At 39.8% G+C, this 23,264-nt stretch overlaps 1 protein-coding gene across 3 annotated transcripts in view; it reads right to left on the bottom strand.

Annotated features, from left to right (window-relative positions):
* The window catches only part of CMC2 (C-X9-C motif containing 2), a 43,032-nt gene that overhangs the window by 16,410 nt on the left and 3,358 nt on the right, over nucleotides 1-23,264 (bottom strand). The window contains exons 2-3 of one of the 3 annotated variants that reach the window (XM_050922902.1): nucleotides 14,389-14,468; nucleotides 6,182-6,318 (exon numbers count right to left, since the gene is read on the bottom strand). In XM_050922902.1, coding sequence (XP_050778859.1) covers nucleotides 6,182-6,262 — 81 coding nt within the window. In that variant the 5' untranslated portion in view covers nucleotides 6,263-6,318; nucleotides 14,389-14,468. Of the gene's footprint in view, nucleotides 1-6,181; nucleotides 6,319-8,453; nucleotides 8,548-14,388; nucleotides 14,469-23,264 lie in introns of those variants that run through there. The other 2 variants (XM_050922900.1, XM_050922901.1) reach the window with 2 other exon arrangements.

The following is a 23,264-nucleotide window of genomic DNA, read 5'->3' as shown; positions in this document are numbered from 1 at the left end:
TTGAAAAGAAATGTTACTGCTTTAAATCTAGTTAACATGGAGTCTGCAAAGAGAGTAAAACGTTAGCTTTCTTCTTATGGGTCAACTTATGGAAATTCAGTTTTTCCAGGATGGGTGTCACTCTCCTAATAGTGAAGAGCTTGTAAAACCGTATGTTCTATAGCTGACATCTGCAAGAAATACAGGCCTTTTTAAAGCTCTCACTTGGCACAACAATAATTTACCTTTCAAAAGTGTCTAAGGTAATACTGTACAAATAGCATACTTGACAGCTTCTATTCAATAAATATGAACTTCGTACAGTAGACATGTTTCAGTTCAGCAATGAAATGCATTTAACTGAGTTCTGTGGAGATGTTTTCCCACACTGCCCAATTCAAGTTATCACTTTTAAGAGTATTGAATTCAGCTACATAGAAGCTTACACTCATGGTGATTTAGTTAAGTATTGGCCAGAGTTTTCAGTGACTCAGTCACTGAGGGTAAAGTCAGTGAAATCTGACATTCCAAAGTAAGATATTTCAATAAATTATTTTAAAGTTTAGATAAAAACATCATTTCCTTATGACTGAACTGTCTGTGACAGACATTTTCTCTTCATAGCGGAAACTCTAGAGTGTGCAAACACCTCTTTTCATAGTTATGCACAAAGCTGAAAGAACCAATTAAGTCCTCCTTCATCCAAGCAGACATTGTCTTTCAATCAAACCAAGAACACATTCTGAAAAAAATATAATCCTTTGCATCAATTTATTACCACTACTCTTAGTCGTTTAGTAGCTTAAATAGGCTATGTATCCATTCAAATCACTGTTGCCAAGACGTTCAAATAGAAGAGCATATTCAAATCAAGTCCTTTCTAAAGTTTATGGACAGTTTTACTAGGCATATTGTACCAACCTATACAACATAAAATTATAAGAGGAAAGCAGATTAACAATAATTCCTACAATGAAAGGAATACAACAGGATTCTCTGGTCAAAGCTTATTAGCCAAATCAGTTTACACACCACTAGGCAGAACAAACCAAACTCATTTTCTTCTCTCTCACCCCTTTCACCTGCATGCTATTTACAGTATTTTATTTAGGTGATTACAAAATCCAGACATTAGGATTCTGCAGTGTCTAAATAAAAATGTGTTTTGGTTTTACTTCTACTTTCCTATTAAATGTGAGCAGCTATCATTTTATTGGCAACCTCCTTTGATATTGCTGAAGTTGATATGGAGAGGAACTCCCTATCCTGGTTTTAGTTATTAGGAACCTGGTTAGAATCCTACTTGCTTTTAATTAACTTGGATGAGGAAAACTGTATGCCCATGCAACACCTCAGACTACCCCTAGATCATTTAGACTGCACAGACAAATGAGGCTGCAGAATTTGGAGGAAATGCAGAGAAGATACCCTGGACATTCCATTCCAATTTCAGAACTTGCAGCTATTCTAGGCAAGGCTCCCTCATGATAATTCAAGAATTTAGAGAGAGCACAGGAACAGAAGATTTAAAGAGAACATACTGTGGTCAAGTAGTACTATGTGAGAACTTGGGTAACAGATTCCAGTGGACTAGGGCTTTAAATTGATGAGCAGGGACACAAATGAAATGAAGTTGGGGCAAATGGCTGTCTTTAACAGCAATTATCTGTTCCTACATACAGTATAAAGGCAAAACTAATATACATATTAATGAAGTATGCCCTTTAGTACTGGAAGTTATCCTCTAAAGGACTGCTAGAGAAATTGGGCTGCTAGAGAAATTGGGCTAGATTGTGAATGAAAACTAATCTCTTGTGTTTAATGAGCTAAATTATGGAGGACATGAGTCACATTACTTAATAAGTAGTTTGGGATGATATTGCCCATGGAATTGTTCAAGTTCCCATGAGGGCAGAGTTAGAGTTATGATAGCGCTAAAGAGTTTACTACACAATCCCCACTCCTCATATGAAACAGCACAGTGCACATTTGGGCACCAATAGAAAGTTTTCAGCACAAGTAAATTTCAGATTCTCTCTATTTTAAAAGGCAGATTGAAGCAATAATCCAAAAAAAGGAAAAAAGTTACCAATTTTTGTAGTTTTAGAGTGTATAGTTGCCACAATATTGTTTACAGAGACTCTACAGCCTGTTAACCTATTCCCAAAGGGCAAGATTCTGATCTCTTATTCATGGTGAGTAATACCTTTATCATGTGAGCAGTCCCACTGAACGCAAAGGAGCCATCTGTGGAGTAAAACACCCTGAATAAAGCTATTACCAGAAGGAATTTATCAGAATCTGGCCCAAAATGCTTGAGTCAGACGTCCATGTCATCACAAAGGAGGCCATTCCTTAGTTTATTTTCATAGTGGAGAGATATGACAATTTTATCTGTCCTCATTTTGGTGCAATTAAAACATGTGCAAATTATGTCCAGTGTATTAATCTGTAAAATATTCCTGTCCATTTTGCTTAATCTTTGTGTGATTGATTTACAAGTAAACCAAGATACACCACCAAACAGGAGAATGGTTGCACAAACTTACAAAAAAAAATCCCTATATACACCCTATCCCAAAATACGCTATAACAAAATTGCTTGCATTGGACAGTATGTATTGTTTACTGCAAACAAGGCCAAAGAACCTGCCTGGAGTAGCTGTTGTCCCCTCACTAAACCTCTGACAGCAAGGAAGGAGGAAATCCACATACGGATGAGTCCAGATCTCACCAGATTTCCTAGCTCGAACTCATTTTCAGGAGGAGATCACACTTTTTTATTAGCTTTAATTAAAATATGTCCTTATAAACTAAAAGTTTGAAGTACTGGTGCCTTTTATTGTGAACTAGTGTCTTACTATTTTGAAACATGAGAATGAAATTAAATGAGCAGGGTTTTTAAAGTAACCACAAATTGCACTGCTCTACAGCCAAAATGCTTCTGAAATAAATGTAGTCCAACTTTACTAATTCTGGGTCACTGAGAACGAAAATGATGCTTAAAATTGTTGATTGGCTCTAGTTTTCAAGATATGCTATTGGGTCAGTATATACGACCCTTGACTTGGGAATGGCGGATGGTAAGTGAGTTATAAAGGGAAAGGATCTCTATTTAAACCAGAAAGGACTAAAATACATCTTTGACTGGATCTATGAATAAATCTATGACTGGGTTTGGACAGTACTTGCTTTTTAGAAAAACAATGAATGATGCAATCTGAAGCTGGTATTGCATCATACATGATATGAATTGCATCATGTTATTCCTAGAAGTCATGGATGATGCAATCATAACGAAGCTTACGTCACTCTGCTGAACAAATTGCCCTATATCAGCTCTAGAAATCATACAGTGTCGTGCTATCTTATTTGTCAGTGTTTGATTTTGCAAAGGGACACATTTCTGTTTAGCCAAAGTGAGCAGAGATGCCTGTACTTGTGTGAACAGTGCAGATAACTTCTGCTATGTTTGTGGTGAAGTGACTTTTGCATCACAAAAGCGCAGTATAACCACCATGGTTAAGAAAGCCTATCACCTTTCTTTTGGCTGCAAAATTGGAGATCAGGACAAGAGGTGGGCCCCACACATATGCTGCAACACTTGTGCAACAAATCTTCGCCAGTGGTTGAACAGGAAAAGGAAATCTATGCCTTTTGCAGTGCCAATGATTTGGAGAGAGCCAACAGATCATACCAGCAATTGTTACTTCTGCATGGTGCCTCCAGTTGGGAAAGGTGTGTCAAAGAAGAAAAAGTGGACTGTGCATTATTCAAACATTCCATCAGCTATACGCCCAGTACCCTACAGAGAAGGACTGCCGGTTCCTGATGCACCAGAATCATTCTCACTCGAGTCAGATGAGGAAGAGGATGAAACTTCTGGTCCTGAACCATCAGTATCACAGGACCCACATTTTCTCCCATCCTCCTCCTCTGAACCACACCTCATAACACAAGGTGAACTGAATGACCTTGTCAGGGATTTGGAACTACCCAAGAGTAAGGCAGAGCTGTTGGGATCCAGATTACAGCAGTGGAATCTCCTGGTAGGCTATCAGGGCAAATGGAGCCCATCAATGCTTGCAGACTATTGCTGGACAGTGACAAGAGATGCTCCATTTAATGAAGACAAGAGACAAGCCAAGAAGCGCCGAGTAGACGCTGAATAGGACTAAACTATGTACAGAATAGTTTTTTGCCTTTTGTTTCATAATAAATTTTATTTATATAACCCTTTTGCTGATTTTTAAAGTGTTACATAAACAGGACAGGTGAAATATTATCATGTAAAGCAACCATAAATACATGAAAAGACCTAGGTTTACAATTTATGATTAAAATTCTACTATCTACCCAATATACAGACATAAAATATAAAAATGTAAATATAAAAATGTAAATATCTTAGAAACAGTAGCCAGTTGTTTTAATTGTCATATTTGAATTCAGCACATCAAAATACATAATAAATATCACATTTTATCTCTGAAGCAGACGACTTCTCAAAAATTGTAGACTAGTGTTATATATGGTATGTACAGCTGAAACAGAGTAACCAAAAGTTCTTTCTATATTTTAAACTTTCAGTACTATTGTAATGATTTCACATAATTTATGGCATCTTAAAGACATATGAAACCAAAAGAACGTCAATGGAATAGTCCCACACTCATCTATTGACAATATATCATGAATTAAAACTATTCCACTAATACTTCATATCTGAAGGACTTCAAGACTCAAAAGGATTGTTATATAAAGGCTCAGACCTTTCATTCTCAATTACAGGTCTACCAACACCACTTTACAAAAGTGGCCCTTGACCACTTAAATACAAATGGCTATTTATCAGTTCTTAAATGGGAGTGCCTATTATGCCTCTTCACATCTTAATACAAGTGCTGACATGATGCAAACATTAATTTTTGTCCATCAGAACATCATGTTCTGACATGGCATTATACTCACACTGCTAGTAAAAAACACTTAAAACTAAGTCTGTACTTAAGATATTTTGTTGTGATTTATAAATCACAGCCATTTAAAAAAAATTCTGTTGATTAAATGACCAAATTGAAAATCAGATTTATCCAAATATTTTGCACATACTAGAAATATAAGTAACATCCAGGGGCTACAACTAAAACTAGTTGAACAAAAAATCTAGCAGTTTGCTTTCTATACTTGATTAATTGCTTAATCAATTTCACCATTTCCCTTCAGTGTTCTTTCAGAGTAGATTAAGGTTCTTATCAGCCTTAATTGTGATCCCAATACCTTCTATGTTACTAGTCCAATTCAAGTTTATGCAGTTTTAAATTTAACATTTTTACTTCTGAAGCTATTTTAAAATTCTAGTAGAAACTTTAAAGGAAGGAGATGAATGAATTTAGTAGTTTCAATAAATTCTAAAGCAACAGATTCCATGAAACATCATATTTGAATCTTTGCAACAACCTGAGATGAAGATATTTCATTCAATGTGTAATAGGGCAAGCCAATGCTTTGCTCATTAAGATTCAATATTTAAATTTACTCTTTGTCTTAGTGAAAACAATTGAAATTAAATTGACTTTTTATGTCTTGATACAGAAATACTTCTGCATGCAACACTGATTAAGAATAAAACCAACAACTGGGAAAATAATTTAGCAATGATATAGCATACAGCAGATATATTATTAAGTTTCTGAATATAGAGGATGACTCTTCGACATTTAAGATTTACAGCACAGCCAATGAAAATGTAAAGAATTTTTCCAAGCAGGTGATCTCAACTTTCTACTTGCTTGAAAAAATGAAAGACCTCTGAGCCACTTCACAGAAATGTGCTAGATTATATATTTAGATGGTGCTGATTGAACCATATTAAAAATATAGAAGTCTAACAGCAGGTCTCATTGAAATCCCAGCAACTGTTTAAATTTTCAACTCTCCACACAGTGGGTGTCAGGCACTCTGCATTTTCTTATCACTTTCAATACGCCTAGAGCACCTACTTTCAAACAGACTGAGCCATCTGTCTCCTGGATGGCTGGAATATGGTAGGTTTAGTGCATGTGTGACAGATGGGAGGAAGAACAGCTCATGGTTGTTCTGCCTGAAGGGGAGATGTCACTCTATGACGAAATAATATTCTCACTAATATACTGACACTCAATTCCCACACACAACTTGTTTTACTTTTCAAAACTCTTACCTCTTTGTGACACTCTTTGAGCAGATTGATAACTAGGTTACATTCTTCACTGTGCAGGTGAGGAGACAAGTCTGGATGCATCTTGAGTTAAGGGTAGCTTGTGCAGTTCATGGACTACAATTTGAAAAATGTTCCACCTGCAAATATTAACACATGAAAGTTCATCTTAAAGTCCAACACATCTCTACTTAGGAAGTCCTTGCAGTTCACTAATAGAAATAACAATTTTAAATCAAAACCAGAACACAGTGACAGTCCAATTTGTTTATTTAGGTTATAATTTGATTTAACAAAGTAGGTAGTTAAAAAAGAAAATGCATCATATGCCTCTGCCTTTCTGTTATTCATTTATGGACTGCCTACATGATTGAAGTTAAGCACATACTAAAGAACTTTGTGGGATCAAGACCCCTATGTGTTTCATGGCATCTGGGAGTTGAAGATGAAATAATCTTTCTCCTTGCTGCTGTCCGTTCCTCCTCCATTTTCTAGCTTCTTTAGTAGAAGATAAAAAATAAAACTATGATCTATTTTCACTACACGTCCACTACCTATGTGGGTATAGGGCAGTATATGTCACCTGGTATTCTGGTATTTCTATAGTACTTGGAATCATTGGCTTTTTTATTTGTGCCTACGTATCTGAGTTAAAATGCAAAATTTAATTAACTGATCTTGACTGACTGGAGATGGTGGTGAAGAGGGTTAAACTTCAAGTAGCTAAGTTACACTGATATGCTTTGGAAGCATGTCCCTGTACTTCACTCAGAATTTTGGCTACGCAACACCCACTGCTTTAACAGGAATTACAAAATAAAGCCTTATGCAATACTTTTAAAATTTATCCCAAGGGGTTAAAAAAACACACAAAAGCAGAAAAATTAAGGCCGAACAGTCATCCTTAATAACTATTGTATCTGGAAGTTTTGCAGTGCGTATGGTATTTCAGACAGTAGTGTCCTTCAGATAGGAACATCGTCTTTGTCTTGATCCAGCAGGGAAGTCCATAATCCCCTGTTTCGATTACACTGAGTCCAGTCCTACATTGTGCTGAGCACCTTCAACTCCAATGAAATCACTGGATGTTAACCAAGTAAAAATACTATCCCTTTAGAGATATTAGAGGAAGTGAGTGGTGGGATATGTTGGGGTGCAGGAGCAAATCACTGCGTAATACTAGAGAATGGCACACAGCGAGACTGGGGGGGAGGGGCCATAAATGGGAGAAGAAAAGACAAAGAAACTGAAGAGGTAGAGAACACAACGTGAGAAAAGAGAAAAAGCCAGTTATGGTGGTATCAATCCAGCACCTTTTAATCATTTCATAGACAGACTTATCTATTTTATTCAAAGATTTAAAAGTATCTGAAGAAAGATTAGTGAGCAAAACCACATACATCCAGAAGGGTGCTAGCATATCAAAATAGAAACGAGCTTTACCCTTTGGTGGACACAGACACATTCTGATTTTGTTTAGCAACTACAGTACTACAAAAATGTACTTGGTGATTAAGCAAAAAAATCACATCCCAAAAATAAAATACTGCGTATTCAATTTAAAATTTCTTGTTAATTATAAAATAATTAAAGGAATCTTACTAAGGCCACACTTTAGGTTTTGTTAAACTGCTGTAACAAAATCTAATATTAATACAAGTGCTCAGTGATTAATTTTAATTTAATGAACAGTTTTGGGAAGGGGATTTAAATATTACCTCAAACTGCTTGCAATCCAAATGAACAGTGTCATGCTAACAAAAATAACAGTAACAATCAGCTTTTTTGTCTAGAGTGTCAACGAAATAGCAAAATGATTAACACAAGTTTCAGCTCTAATCATTCCCGTTAACATAGCTACCGCCTCTCACAGAGGTGGATTAAGTATGCCAACGGAAGAAGTTCTCCTGTCAGCGTAGCATGGTCTTCTCTAAAGCGCTACAATAGCGCATCGTTTTAAGTACAGACCTGTCCTAATAAAAGGGTTGCTCTAAAATATTTATCATATCTTAGCTAAAAGTGTCTTCTCTCAGTTACTAAAATTACAAAAAGAGAGTTAATATATTACATTTGACTACAGTTATGTTTATAACTTGGCACTTAGCAGCTCTTTTTTCCTTCAGAGTGCTTGACAAACATTACTTACACCAAAAAACTTCAATTTTTAGAGGCTAAAGTTTGCAGCAAGTAGTAAATATCAAGATCATATTTGCTACATAAATGTGTATAATAGGAAAAAAGATAAGACTTCTAGAGAGGTTACATAAAAGGATACTAGCTCCACTCCAAGACATGTAATCATCTGAGTTCATCTTTGACAAATCCCCCAAACAGGGAAACTAAAAATAGAAACACACAGTGAATTAGCAGGTAGCACGTGTTATTCAAGTGGTAACTAAGGGCTTGTCTACACCACGCAGCTTTTAACAACAAGGCTGTGTCAACACAGACTTGTCACTAGAAGTCAATATGTGTAAACGCTCGTTGTCAGTACTTCTGCCAACAAAATACTTCCAGCCCCTCTGAGCGTTAAGCTTTGTCAGCATGAGCATTCCACGTTCACACTGCCACTTGCATCGGCAAAACTTTTGTCTTTCGCGGGGGGGCTTTTTTAAGTACCTGTGAAAGACAAAAGTTTTGTCAACAATTTTGCAGTGTAGACATATCCTAAGCCTCATTATCATCTACCGTATTTGCACAACACACTTTGATTAAAGGTGATCTAAACAGTTGACATACTGAATTCAAATACATAATCCACTGACTGAAGTTCTCTATTTAAAAAAATAGTTCATTGCTTATTAGAACGATCTGGTCCGTAGAATGCTACAAGGAAATACAAATTAGATCATCCCCATTCTAGAAAGAGGCTTTCATGTCACTTCACACCTTAAGAAATAAATGTTGATAACTGCTGTTCCTACTGCACACTATTCAACAGCCAGAAATCTGGCAAAGCACATGAAGCTAAACTAAACTTATGTCTACACTCCAAACATCTGCTGGCATAGTTACATCAACTGGGGATGTGAAGAGGTTTTGATCCCTGACATAGCTGTGCTGGCAGAAGCCCCTAGTGTAGACACAGTTATACTGGTAAAACTATACTTCTACTGGTATAGCTTGTTTTGTTTGGGGATAACAATATAAACTATACCAGTCAAAGTGCAGCTTTGCAAATACAATTGCGTCTACACTAGGAGGGCTTTGCTATATAGCATATTAGTATAGCTACACCACTGACTTGCTCCATGAAGAGACATGACCTAACACCGAAGATAAATAATCTGTTATGAGAGGGGCCCTCTGTGACCCTAAGAGCATCCCAATGCCACAGGGCAAGGGGCTTCCTGGTATGTAGAAATGTGTCTCAACTGGCCTGCTCACCTTTGTGTGCACCCCACACACTACTGTCATGATATTATTTAAAAGGTGTCTTGTATCAAAAACTAGTAACTCACTGATCATTAGTATTCTTGCATGCTGGAAAATATGCCCCTCAAATGTATTTGGCAGACAGTGCCTAATCCCAGTGGGTCCTAGACAAAGCAATGTTGTTTTGCAGGCTTGACTTCAGTCTCCAATGTAAATGAAGGTATGACCTCAGACAATGAAAAGCACAATCATATGCAAGGTAAAAAAAAGCCATCAGGCAAGCAAGTTGGGGAAGATGATCACTTAGGCTATGTCTTCACTACCCGCCATATCGGCGGGTAGCAATCGATTTCTCAGGGATCAATATATCGCATCTCATCTAGACGCGATATATTGATCCCCGAACGAGCTTGTCGACTCCAGAACTCCACCAATGCGAACGGCGGTAGCGGAGTCGACAGGGGGAGCCGCAGACGTTGATCCCGTGCCGTGAGGACAGTAGGTAACTCGATCTAAAATACTTCAACTTCAGCTACGTTATTCATGTAGCTGAAGTTGTGTATCTTAGATCGATCCCCTCCTCTAGCGTAGACCAGCCCTATCTCTCAATGGGATTGGTGACTGGACTCACAAGAAGCCTTCCTGCCTTGTGGAACAGGGTCAGTAAACTCTGGGAAGATATAAGCAAAGGCAAAAGTCATTTTATCCTTCATCTTTCAAACAAAGTAACCAAGTGCTTTGGTCTCTGTGTTGGATCCTGGCTAAAGACTGGTCAGCCATGCTGGAAGAATGAGTGCTACCATGAGAGGGAGTTGAGCACAGCTGAGAAATGCTTTTGTGGAGAATTCGGAGATCCTCCTGCAAAGAGTAATTGAGCAGAGGAAGCCAGAGTGAGACTTTCTTGTTTGTATGGTGGCTGTTGGTGACACGGCTGTGAGTCACAGCTGTATAGCATTTAAGGCACCCCGAGTTGCAAGACTGAACCCCTTACTGGCCTAGGTGAATCCCAAAGCATCACACTTTCCACATCATGGTTAGATTTGCTGAGTAAGTGCTTGACCCCGCAATCAGTTCTTCAAAGAACTCCACATAGGAATAAACATATATACAAGAGTAACTGTTGACAACAGTTGGGACTGAAGGGAATATTGCAAGCTATCAGGGCTAATCTACATTGGCATCGCTAAAGTGCTGCCGTGGCAGCGCTTTAGCTCTCCCAGCGCTCTAAAAAAGCCACCTCCACAAGGGGCTTAGCTACCAGCACTAATGCACTGTCTTTACTGGTGCTTTATAGCACTGAAACTTGCTACGCTCAAAGGGGTGTTTTTTCACAACCCTGAGCGCTGTAAATTCTCAGTGTAGTTAGAATAGCTACTTCAGTGTTACCTCAGAGCTTTGGCATCTGATGCTGTTACTAACCTTGCCTTCATAAGCAATTACTCAGAACAAAAACTTGTTAACTTGTCTTTAATGCAAGAGGCTGTGCTTAACTAAGGAGGCACCTTCATTGGGACATCTCCCAGAGAAACAGTACTGCCTAATGAAATAAATAGCAATGACTTCTGCCAGAAGCAAAATCTCCACTTAATAAGCATCCATTCAACCAGTGGCAAGGAGTTAATATCTGGTGAACCACCCTTTAACAGAAATCCTAAAATCCGGTCCCTATTAGAAATTGTCATAAAAATGGAGGGACATGAGGTCAAAAGTCATTTTTCAACATCTCCATCCTTAGCTATGTCACTACCATTGCCTTTGATTAAAACTGAAAGGATCTTCAAATATCAAATACAGTTAATCATGTGTGTTTTGTTTATTTTTGGTAATTCACTCCCTTGGACATTGAAAACAGAATGTTCAGTCTCACGGTGAGTTACTCCCATTGCAATAGAATAGCACTGCCACATTTGGGGCACAAACAATTCATTTTTATGTTTAAAGCCAACCCCTTCCGTCACTATAAAACAAAACATTTATACTGAAGTTCTCTTCATTCAAGTTTTTGACATTTTCTTTTTGAAAGCCACACAGAAAAGCTGAATTTTGGGCCCAAAAGTATCTAGCAGTGTCCCTTTAAGGAGGAAGGAAAGAGTCAGTATTTTATACAATGTGATATTTTATTTAATTTTTAGTTGTCATTTTAAGAAATAATCTCTCCTCTCACAGAGGCCAGTCACTTAGACCTTGTTTAAACTAAGCTCCCCCCATCCCTCCAGGAATGGCAGAGAATTCTACAACTTTTCAGCCCCAATAGGTATCCTGAGTGAGAATGCTAGTCTAAACCATGCTCCAGGCAACCACTGCTGTTCTAACCACTGTATCATCAAAGTTGACATTTTAAGCATCATTAGATGAGAGTTAGACTTTCAGGTTAAACAACAGTGCTTAAAATGATTATGTTCAGCTAAAGTCTTGTCTGCACTAGCGCTTCCACTATTTCTACCAAATGTGCAACTGAACTGGTGATGGGAAGTTTGGGGCCAGTAAGATTAAACACTCTCAGTCAAGCGAATACACTGCCCAGCAGGGACTCTAAGGCCATGTCTACATCTAAAATTTTGCAGCGCTGGTTGTTACAGCTGTATTAGTACAGCTGTATAGGGCCAGCGCTGCAGAGTGGCCACACTTACAGCAACCAGCGCTGCAAGTGGTGTTAGATGTGGCCACACTGCAGCGCTGTTGGGCGGCTTCAAGGGAGGTTCGGGGAACGCGAGAGCAAACCGCGGCGAAGCTGGTCTCCTTTCCCGGTTTGCTCTCTCGTTCCCCGAACCCCCGAACAAGCAGGTCTCCTTCCCTGCGGTTTGCTGGGTGGTTCGGGGAACGCGAGAGCAAACCCGGGAAAGGAGACCAGCTTCGCCGCGGTTTGCTCTCGCGTTCCCCGAACAAGCAGGTCTCCTTCCCTGCGGTTTGCAGGGTGGTTCCGGGAAACGCGAGAGCAAACCGCGGCGAAGCTGGTCTCCTTTCCCGGTTTGCTCTCGCGTTCCCGGAACCACCCAGCAAACCTCAGGGAAGGAGACCTGCTTGCTCGGGGTTCGGGGAACGCGAGAGCAAACCGGGGAAGGAGACCAGCTTGATTACCAGAGGCTTCCTCAGGTATGCTGGGATACCTGCTTATTCCACGGAGGTCAAGAAAAGCGCTGGTAAGTGTCTATATTTGATTTCCAGCGCTGGATCACCAGCGCTGGATCCTCTACACCCGAGACAAAACGGGAGTACGGCCAACGCTGCAAACAGGGAGTTGCAGCGCTGGTGGTGCCCTGCAGATGTGTACACCTCCTAAGTTGCAGCGCTGTAACTCCCTCGCCAGCGCTGCAACTTTCTGATGTAGACAAGCCCTAAGACTTAAGGGCGTCTCTACATAGCAAAGAAAAATCCACCAGCTGACTCAGGATCCAGGGACTCAGGCTGCAGCACTGTTTCACTGCTGTGTAAACTTCCAAGCGGGAGCCTGGGCCTTCCACCCCGCAGGGTCCTAGAGCCCAGAAGTTTGCGCAGCAATAAAGCAGCCCCACAGCCCAACCCTCAGTAGCCCGAGTCAGCTAGCATGGGCCAGCCATGGGTGTCTCATTGGTGTGTAGACATACCCTAACAGTCTATAATGCTCACAAAATAAATTTACACAAATTCAGGCAACATGGAAGCCTCTTAATTTTCCAGCCTCAGAAATAGTCTCCCTGTTGCCACAATGAGAAAAAAAACCCAGCTACCTACCTTTCTTAACTGTCTATTCCATGTTTGGCATGTGCACACTGCATGTACCACTGATAGAAATTTTTCCCCTAGAGCAGGGGTCAGCAACCTTTCAGAAGTGGTGTGCTAAGTCTTCATTTATTCACTCTATTTTAAGGTTTTGCGTGCCAGTAATACATTAACGTTTTTAGGTCTCTTTCTATAAGTCTATAATATATAACTAAACTATTGTTGTATGTAAAGTAAATAAGGTTTTTAAAATGTTTAAGAAGCTTCATTTAAAATTAAATTAAATTAAAATGCAGAGCCCCCCAGACTAATGGCCAGGACCCAGGCAGTATGAGTGCCACTGAAAATCAGCTCGCATGCCGCCTTCGGCACCCGGTGCCATACGTTGCCTACCCCTGTCCTAGTGGTATCCATAGGGTGGGCTTTGGTGCCCTCTGGAGTGCTGTGCTCATGCGTCAATATATGAACTACCACCAGCCCTACCACCAGCCCTACACCCTCTTAGTTCCTTCCTGCTACCAGCTCCAATGACAGGTAGGAGGGTGGATCATGGAATGGACATGAGCAACATATCTCAAAGAACAACAGTTACAAAAGGTAGGTAACCACTTTTTCCTCTTCGAGCACTTGCTCATGTCGATTCCATGTTAGGTGACTCACAAGCGGTTTCCCTGGAGGTGGGCTCGGAATTCACGGTCTTGCAGCACTACTCTATCGAAGCTTGAGTCATCCTGTGCCTGCTGGGTAATGGCATAATGGGACATAAATGGATGTGGTGCACACACAACTAACATGGAATCAACATGAGCAAGCACTTGAACAATATTTACATTCTTGGAAGTGTTTTAAACAGTCCTCCACATTAATATAATTGTTGGGGTATTTTCTTTCAAGCCTCTCCTCCACATTACTGCGTGCAAGTCTACTCCTACACTATACCCTTAACGCAGCAAAATTTGAACTGCACACATTGCTAAATGTTCCTTTCAGCAAATTAACAAGTGAACCGAAAACTGCAGATGACAGTCCCAGTACTGCATCCAACTAAGGCCAGGTCTACACTATAAACTTACAATGGTATAACTACAGTATAACAGTATGAAAAATCCACACCCGAGTGTCGTAGTTATACCAACCTAATCCCGTGTAGACAACTGAGTTGACAGGATGGCTTCTCCCATTGACATAGCTACCGCCTCTCGTGGAAGTGGAGTACCTACCCCAAAGAGAGAAGTCCTCCCGTCAGTGTAGGTATCATCTTCACTTAAACGCTGCACCAGTGCAGCTGTTCCACTGCAGCCTTTACACGTAGACATGCGCTGTGATTCAAGTAAGAACTCGGCCATGCCACTACCAATTTTTGGTTGCACACCATAGTAAGTCAGTGTTTCTAATTTGTAGAGCCTTGTGTGGATATACAGAGAGTGGATATTTGTGGATTTGCAAGGCTCTACTAACTTATCCATGGATTTTCCTAATAGCATTAGCTAACATTTGAGTGCTCATCAGTGATTTTGTATTACTGTAAAAGGTGTAAGATTGACTGGTGGTGCATGTCAGCGATTTGATAATCAGCTTGCAGTCTCAGTCAATCTTCTGCCAGTGGTGTCATCTTGATCAGTTCTCTCAGGTGTTGTCTACATTATGAAGTTTTGTCAGGAGGTGTACACACTACAAAGCTATTTTTGGTGGAAAAATCCTGCTGTTTTGCCGACAAAATAAAACCATCTCAACCAGAAACAAAGCCTTTTGCAGCAAAGTTAAGGCAACAAAGCGTCGTTGTGGACACTGGTTGGTTGACAGAACTGGCTTTTGCCAGTATCCCACAATGCTATGACTGCTCTGCTCACTGTTTTGATCTCTGCTGCCCTGCAGGAATGCACCTCACCCCTTTCAAAGTTCCAGGAAGCATCTGACAGCTGAGTGTGCTGCTCCCTTTGTGGAACAAAGAACAAATCATTGGAATGCTCCTGTTCTGCCCTGCTCTAGGAACACAGTGGCAGGAAGACTGCTGCTAGGGGGGCAGAGAGGGACTGCTGCGCTGCTTTGACATTCCTCAGCAGGGAGAGCTCACAGGGCTTCCGGCAGCTGAGGCGGCTGCGGGGAGGGAATCACAGAACCATAGGCAGGCAGGCAGAGTGGACTGCTTCGGGAGAGACTGCTGTGCGGAACAGAGCCAGGGGCTGATGTTGGGGGGTGTCTCCCCTCCTCCTCCTTCCTCAGAATAGGTCAGTCAGCCTGCTGTCTCCCTCAACTTAGACACACCACTCTCCTCTCCCCCCCACCCCACCCCACTTCAGTTGAAAAAGCAGCTGATAATCTACTAGGATGCCCTTGGAAGGATGAGATTGAGAAACCTGCATCATGTGACAGTGTTCCTGCCTCACCAAGGCATTGCAAACCCTTCCCAAATGCCCTGTGGCCAGTTGCACAGTGGGATAGCTACCACAGAGCACTGCTCTCTGTGTCGATGCAAGAGCTGCTAGTGTGGATGCACTCTGCCAACACAAGGAGCTAGTGTGGACATGCAACAGTGGTTTAATTAAAGCACTTTTATTAAAGCAGCATAACTTTTGCTGATAAAACTTTGTAGTGTAGACAAGGCCTCAGAAATAGAAAGCACTGACTAACACTCCAATGAAGTAAACAGAACAACAAAAGGGAGGGAAGCATGACAATAGAAAGGTCAGTCCCATTCTTCATTTAGAATGGATTAGTGGTGTAATTCATATAAAGAAACTATTTTCATATGAAGTTAGAAAAGGCACTGATAGCATAAACACATGTCTGTTCAAAGCTACATTTCCCAAGTAAGTCTTTTTAGTGGCCAGATCTTATTCACAAGTTGTTCCATTGACTTCACCTAGGATTACAGAATACATAATCATTCAGCTTTGTAACATTAGCCCTCTTTAAATTATCTCTGATCAGACAATGTTCAGTCATTAATTTACCAAATAAAGTCGTGTTCAGACAAAGTAAGAATAATCTAATTTAAAGTTATCATTCCTGAAAACCATTTTGATAGCCCTGACACAATGAACTCTTTGGAGGAGACTAACCAGATATCCTCATTGTAACGTATTTCATGATAGGCCACAACATGAGTATGCTTGCAGTTCATCTCAAATTGCATTGCTGAGTATGTGTACCAAGTTAACATATTTATAAGATGGGTAAAATAAGCCACCTCAAATGATGGATGGAAGATTTAATTAGCATCTGTTAAATGCTTCGAGATCCTTGAATAACTGGTGCTTTAAATGCTAAGTATTATTTACGTTCATGAGTAAGCCTATGAGAGAAAGGGGAGCTGATGATCTCAAGGTGGATGTGACAGACCTACATGTGAGAAAATGTACAATGACTGGTGGCCAGGAATACTATGTGACAGGAGCAATGGGGGAAGCTTGCTAGTTTCTTTGCAAAAACCCTAAAAAAGTTGTTCCGAGATAGTAAACAGTTGTCAGTAGTGAACAAATCAATGTAGGTAGAATTTTAACACAGGTGAAAACTTACTAAGATATTAAGAATAGAGTGATGCTGAATGAAATTTTAGCAGTAAATGTTTGGAAAACTTTGTTTATATGTATAAATTGCTCTGAGAGATCTATTAACAGAAATGCTGGATAAAGAATATCAAGGGAAACAAGCAATTGCTCTGAAAGAAATATTAGTAGAAAAGCACACGGATAATATTAGGAAAGTAGAGCAATTGCTCTGGGAGAAAAATGGGCTTTAAAATGCTAGGCAAACACCATTAAGATCTGGAAGTGATTATTTGGAGAGACATAAAAGATGAAGTCTGTGCATTTATTTAGAGATGTTAGTATATTTCATCATGGGCAGCACTACCTGCTGAGATAGGACACAAATTGGTAAGCTCCTAGGATTTCTCTTTATCAATCTTGCTAATCTTGTTAATTTTCCATATTTCTCTCTTCATATCTGGCAACCACAATACAGACAATAGTTGTGTAATAAGTTTGGCCGAGAATGCCAAAAGGAGCTAAAGATAAACACTGATAGGTCAGTTTCCTCCCAACTTTCTGAACAAGCTTTTAATGGAACAGACAATCAAAAATGACCATGCAGGTATCAATGCTTTTTACTATATGCTCACTTAGATAACATGAGGGAGATGGGAAAAGAAGAGGTCATATTTGGGAATCTGAAAGCTAAGGTGGGTACTCTGAGAAGCTATCATTCTTGATGGATGACTATGTTATCTGGCCTCAAAGATATAGCTCACGGTCAAAATTCTGAATCACTCTTAAGGTCTACAATTTTCTTTGCCATAATTTAGCAACGCTGGGTATTATTTGCTCTAAGTAAATTGTCCCTACATAGGCCTACCAGAGGGAACCAAGTGGAAAGCTGTAACCTGCTTTATGGAAATGTGGGTATCTGAGATATTAAATTTTAACAAAAACACATTATCCAATATGTCCAGGAGGTATTCAAAATCCCAATGAGAAGCAAATAGGGAGGGGGGGGGGAGGTAAAACAAGGACATCTTTGGGTACGTCCAGACTACTCGCAGTATTGGCTGGTAGCTATCGATTTATCGGGGATCAATATATCGCTTCTTGTTTAGTTTCAAACTAGACAGAAAACTACTAGAAATAGACTATTTACAGAGAAAGACTGAGATGTACTAATTTTTAAAAATTAGTTGTACTGTAGTTAGCACCGAGGAATCCTAAACAAGTGTCTCGGCGCCATTGTGCTAGATACAAAGGCATATCCTGCCTTCAATGGCTTTTAAATCTTGAAGTCAAGAGGACACGATAGCTGAACCAAACAGAAACAGGGAGCGAATAGGAGTATGAAATAACAAAATTAACAGTTTAGAAAATTGGAACTTTCAGTTTACCACTTGCCCAACCAATGTGAGACAGTAGTGATTTTCAGGCATCACGGCAGAGGTAGACTTAAAGTAAGGGTTTAGAAAAAGGTGATAACTTAATTAGTTTTGAATGGAAGTTCTTCCCATGCACAGAGATCTGCAGAGGAGAAAAACAGGTGGCCAATCAAAAATGCCTTTGCTGGCAAAGCAAAAATGGAGGCTAATGGCTCAATAAATTAGCAATCTGGTAGATAGGGCCAAGGTAAATGGTGAAGGGCCAATGGAGAGAAGGCCATGGATAGATCAACAAGTTAGGAAGATAATCCTAGCAGTATTCTGAAGGGAGTTCAGTAAAGCCAGTACTAAGGCCAGCTGGACAGAGAGAAAATGCCAAGTCTTTTAAATCCTGTATAATTACAAGTAGCAAGACATAGTCACACTAAATTGTTCCTTCTTGGAAGTTTCCAAACAAGATAGCAATCTTTAGTTAAGAGCAAGAAGCTATTTGAAACTTGATTCGAAACAGTGTATGGACAGTAAGCATAGTTTAATAACAGTTCTAACAGTGAATTTCTCATTCAATGGATTATATTTTAATTATTAATTGTCAAATTACAATGGCATGAGTGTCAGTGCTTTTGCCTTTTTTCAAGCTGTAAATTGTTAGGGTTTGAAATTAAATGATGAGGTAGTAATACTGACAAAACGTGATCCGAGATAATAAAAATTAAAGAAACCTGTGTATAACTGAACACTAAAGGAAAAAATGCATAGTGCTCTTCTCTAGTTGGCATATCTTAGAGAGTGATTAAGTAGTCAGAGATGGAGAAAGATGCCAAATAAATAATAATAATCTATTTAGGTTCCTATAAAGCACCCATCACTATCGTGTTTGAGAGCCTTAGAGTTTAATGCACTAGGGCCTTTTCTCAGGGAAAATAGGATTCCATTAACGTATTTACTCGGGGTATAGCAGGGTGCCACTCCCCTTCCAGTCTTAGTGTGCCACCATGCCTCAGCTTCCCATCCTTCTGGGCTCTAGAAATATTCATATCCCAACCACAGGTGATTCATTTAACATTTCTTGTTGTAGCTTAATAAAACAAACATTGAAAAGGGGAGCAAACAGTTTGCTTGACTCACCTACATCATAATCAGTTCCTACCCTTGTCAGCTTGGTTTCACAAGTCAGTCCATTTACCTTGCCCAGTCACCCCACAGTCCTTTCAGCCCTATCAGTAAGGTTTCCCTGAGCTGAAGAATATTACAGTCCTCTCCTTCACTAGACATTGGAGAACTTGCCAAGAGAGTGACTCCTTCCTCTCTGCTGTCTTCCGGCAACTGACATCTTATATGAAGTGAGAAAGGAACCCTTCCTTTTCTCTGAACTGTTTCCACCCTCCTCCCAAGTGTCTTTGCAATCACTGCAAATACCTATGTCCCTTCTTAAACAGCCCTCCCCTGCTAGACCAGAGAGGAGGTCTATATATTCCGTCACTAGAAGTTAACCATGACCAGCTAAACATTTCAGGATTTGTCCCTGCCATCACTAGGTACTAAAGATATGTGTAACATCATATTAGTTGAAATTGGTGAGTTAACATTTTCTAACAATGTATTTTCACCATACAGACTTGGTCTCAGAGTATAAGGATGCAACAGGAGAGAGTATGCAATAAGGGGAAGATAGCCTAATTGCAATTCTGTTGTGGGAGGGCTTTCACCTATCACAGCTCTCCATCTACCATAGCCAGAAAGAATGGCTATTTTGTTTTTTTCTGGGCATGCTGTGCTGCTATATGCAATACTGACAGTATACCTACAGCTAAACTAACTATCTCCCTCTGATGTACATTTATAGCTTCCATACCATGCAAACCAATGGTGGACATTAATCAATATTAACTGAAGAGAAGGAGAAAGACTGGATGGCTTAGGGAACTACTAAGACACAAGACAGTCTTTCACCTGAAAGTTACAGGATCAAATATAGTAGCAACCAAAAGTTATTAACATATGGCATCTCTTCATTTCCCCCACAAAGAGGTTAACAATTGAAGCATGTTGACTTCTAGACAACGTGGGGAAGTTGCTGCTGATGGCTATGCTGTACCTGTTCTGTTGATAGTTTCATATATTCAATTCTCTCAATTTGGCACCCCTAATGAGCACAAACATTTATTTTAAAATAACTGCAGAGGGACAGGAGAATTCCACCCTCTATTTTTACAAACTGTTAAGACAAATAGATATGATAAGGGAAACTGTTTTATTTGCTGATAAGCAGCTGGGACTAGATAAAATCTTTCCAGGAATCCCCTATATGTTAAAAATAGAAGAGACGTACTAAATTATCTAGCACTGGCAGAGAGGGTAGACAATGCATACGCTGTGGATCAGATTGGACCAAGTACTTGTTCTTATTTCTAATGCATTACAAAAGCAAAAAGCTGGGAAATGTTTATGTTTCAACATGACAGCAATTAAATAACTTTAGAAATTCTTTTTGCTCATAAATCTGCATGAAAGATGAAAACCTGTACATCAAGATGCAGCCCAATGTGAATTAGAAAAAATAAGATTTATCTTCTCACTACCTACCCATCCACAAAAAAAACTCCACTGAGTTGAAAGTGAAACACCAATAGAGAAGTTTACCTAGATTAGTGCTGCAATACATCACTCCAAGCAATTTCTCACCGCTCCATAGCTGGAAACTGATTTGTTCTAAGTTAATGATCAGCAGTCAATATGAGTAACTGGAGTCTAGTCCAGTCCCCTGAATTCATGGCAGGGATAAGTATTATCTAGACCATCCGTGCCCGGTGTTTGTCTAACTCGCTCTTAAAAATCTCCAAGGATGGAGATTCCACAATCTCCCTGAGCAATTTATTCCAGTGCTTAACCACTCTGCGAGGACGTTTTTCCTAATGTTCAACTTTAACCACCCTTGCTGCAATTTAAACCCATTGCTTCTTGGCCTATCCACAGAGATTAAAGAGAACAATTTTTCTCCCTCCTCCTTGTAACAACCTTTTATGTACTTGAAAATGTTATCATGTCCCCTCTCATTCTTCTCTTCTCCAGACTAAACAAACCCAATATTTTCAATCTTCCCTCACAGGTCATGTTCTCTAGAACTTTAATCACTTTTGTTGCTCTTCTCTGGACCTTCTCTAATTTGTCCAGCTCTTTTCTAAAATGTAGTACCCATAACTGGATACAATACTCCAGTTGAGGCCTAATCAGCACAGAGTACAGCAAAATAATTGCTTCTTGTGTTTTGCTTACAACACTCCTGCTAACGCATTCAAGAATGATACCTAAAAAACTCGCTCTCATTAGCACTGATCAGAAAACTCTACCTCTCCTCTGACAGAAAAATTCAATAAGAGTACAACTCTACCAATTTTGCTGATACTGTACTTCACTCACTCAACCCAGAGTGGAGCTTTTTCTTTTAGTTACTGTTTTATTCGCCTCCACTTATATGTCCACAGAGAACTTGAGCAAGACTTTTCCCTGAGTTTCACGAGGAGATTTAAAATGGTGTCAAGCTTGTATCTTCAACTTCAAGATATTCAAGAACACTGCATAAATTTTACTCCTGACTTACTTGAGAAAGGGAGAAGTTTTATAATACAGCATTATTATTAAATTTGTCTTTATCTCCTTACAGGCAAAATGGAGTAGTCTTCAACTCCTCTGGGACTGTCCATTAACCCTTTTTTTCCAAAGAAAAATCTAAATTCAGAAATCCCTCTGAATATATTTTTTTCAAAATTCCAATTACTAATGTCTTCATTTAAAGTTGTAAGAGAAAAACAGAGACATTCCCCTATAGCAACAATCTTTAAACATTTAGTTATATTAAGCTCATAAAGACTCTCTCATAAAAAGTTTTCTTGATCCTCCCAGGTTGCCAAGAAATGAATATCTATTCTTTGTATTCAGTTAAAAAAAAAACACAAATATTGAAACGATGTTGTGTTAATAAGAAACCTGCGAGTGTAAGGAAGTTCATGATAAGATACTAAATGTCCAAAAAATAGACAAAAAACATAACATAAATAGGCAGATTTGTAGTCCCCAAATACTGGACCAAGTAACTGAGCATGCTGCCATCCGCTACACTCTTCTTGCTAGGGTAGAGGGTAAGAAACCAGGAACTACGCTGAATCAGCATTTCCATCTGGTCCCCACCCAGACCCCAACATGGAGCCAGAAGCAATCCGAGCCAGGTGTTAGGGGGGAGAAGACCGGGAAATCTGGTTCCTTCACTTTCCAAACCCAAGCATGGGTTTGAGGAAGAACAGGAACATAGCGCGCTCCTTCCCTCCCTCCCCAGACACCTTCATAAGACCAGACACAGCTACATAGGATGAAAGCAGAGGCTCCAACTTTCTAATTTCCCCAGGGATGCTCGACCTCTACTCTACACCAGGCCCTGTCTCCACTCCATCCCTTCTCCCAAAGCCCCACCCCCATCTTGCCTCTTCCCACCTCCACTCCACCTCTTCCTGCCCCCACTCCTCCACGCAGTGCCTCCTGCACACCACTGAACAGCTGATCACGGCAAAAGAGAGAAGCTAGGAGACAGGAGGAAGAGCTGACTGCCAGGACTACCGGTGAGTGCTGAGCACCCACTATTTTTTTCCTGGGGCTGCTCCAGCGCTGGAGTTCTCACAGAGTCAGCACATATGGATGGAAGTTCCTTCCACAGAGATTCTTCTGTAGTTCTCAACAAGCAGCTCAAAAATTAGCAGGTCTTATTTCAGTACTGCCGCTGTTAGGCAGACATGCACCCAGAGGGAGATGGCCACAAGTATGTTTGATATTGCTGCTCATGGGCCACCTATCTGCCCTTGCTGACCCTTATAATATTAGCAGGGAAACAGAAAAAAACCCTTTGTGAATCGTTTAAAAAAAATCAATTGAGGACATGCTGTTTAAAAGGATACCCCAAAAAACTTGCATTTAAAAAAAAATCGATTTTGAAAATTCAGGTTGACAGTGTCCTTTAACCTTTAATCAAAGGGATAGAAAATGTCCTATGACACCTAAATAAAATGTTTACTATTCCTGCATAACAGGTAATTCCCATTAATATTTAAAGGGAAGCTCTCAAGTTAAAATATATTTTTTAAAAGAATTACTGTTAAA

The sequence above is a fragment of the Gopherus flavomarginatus genome, chromosome 14 (assembly GCF_025201925.1).
Source record: "Gopherus flavomarginatus isolate rGopFla2 chromosome 14, rGopFla2.mat.asm, whole genome shotgun sequence".
Classification (NCBI taxonomy): domain Eukaryota; kingdom Metazoa; phylum Chordata; order Testudines; family Testudinidae; genus Gopherus; species Gopherus flavomarginatus.
The sequence above is the reverse complement of the archived record's forward strand: the minus strand, read 5'-3'. Positions and strand labels throughout refer to the sequence as shown.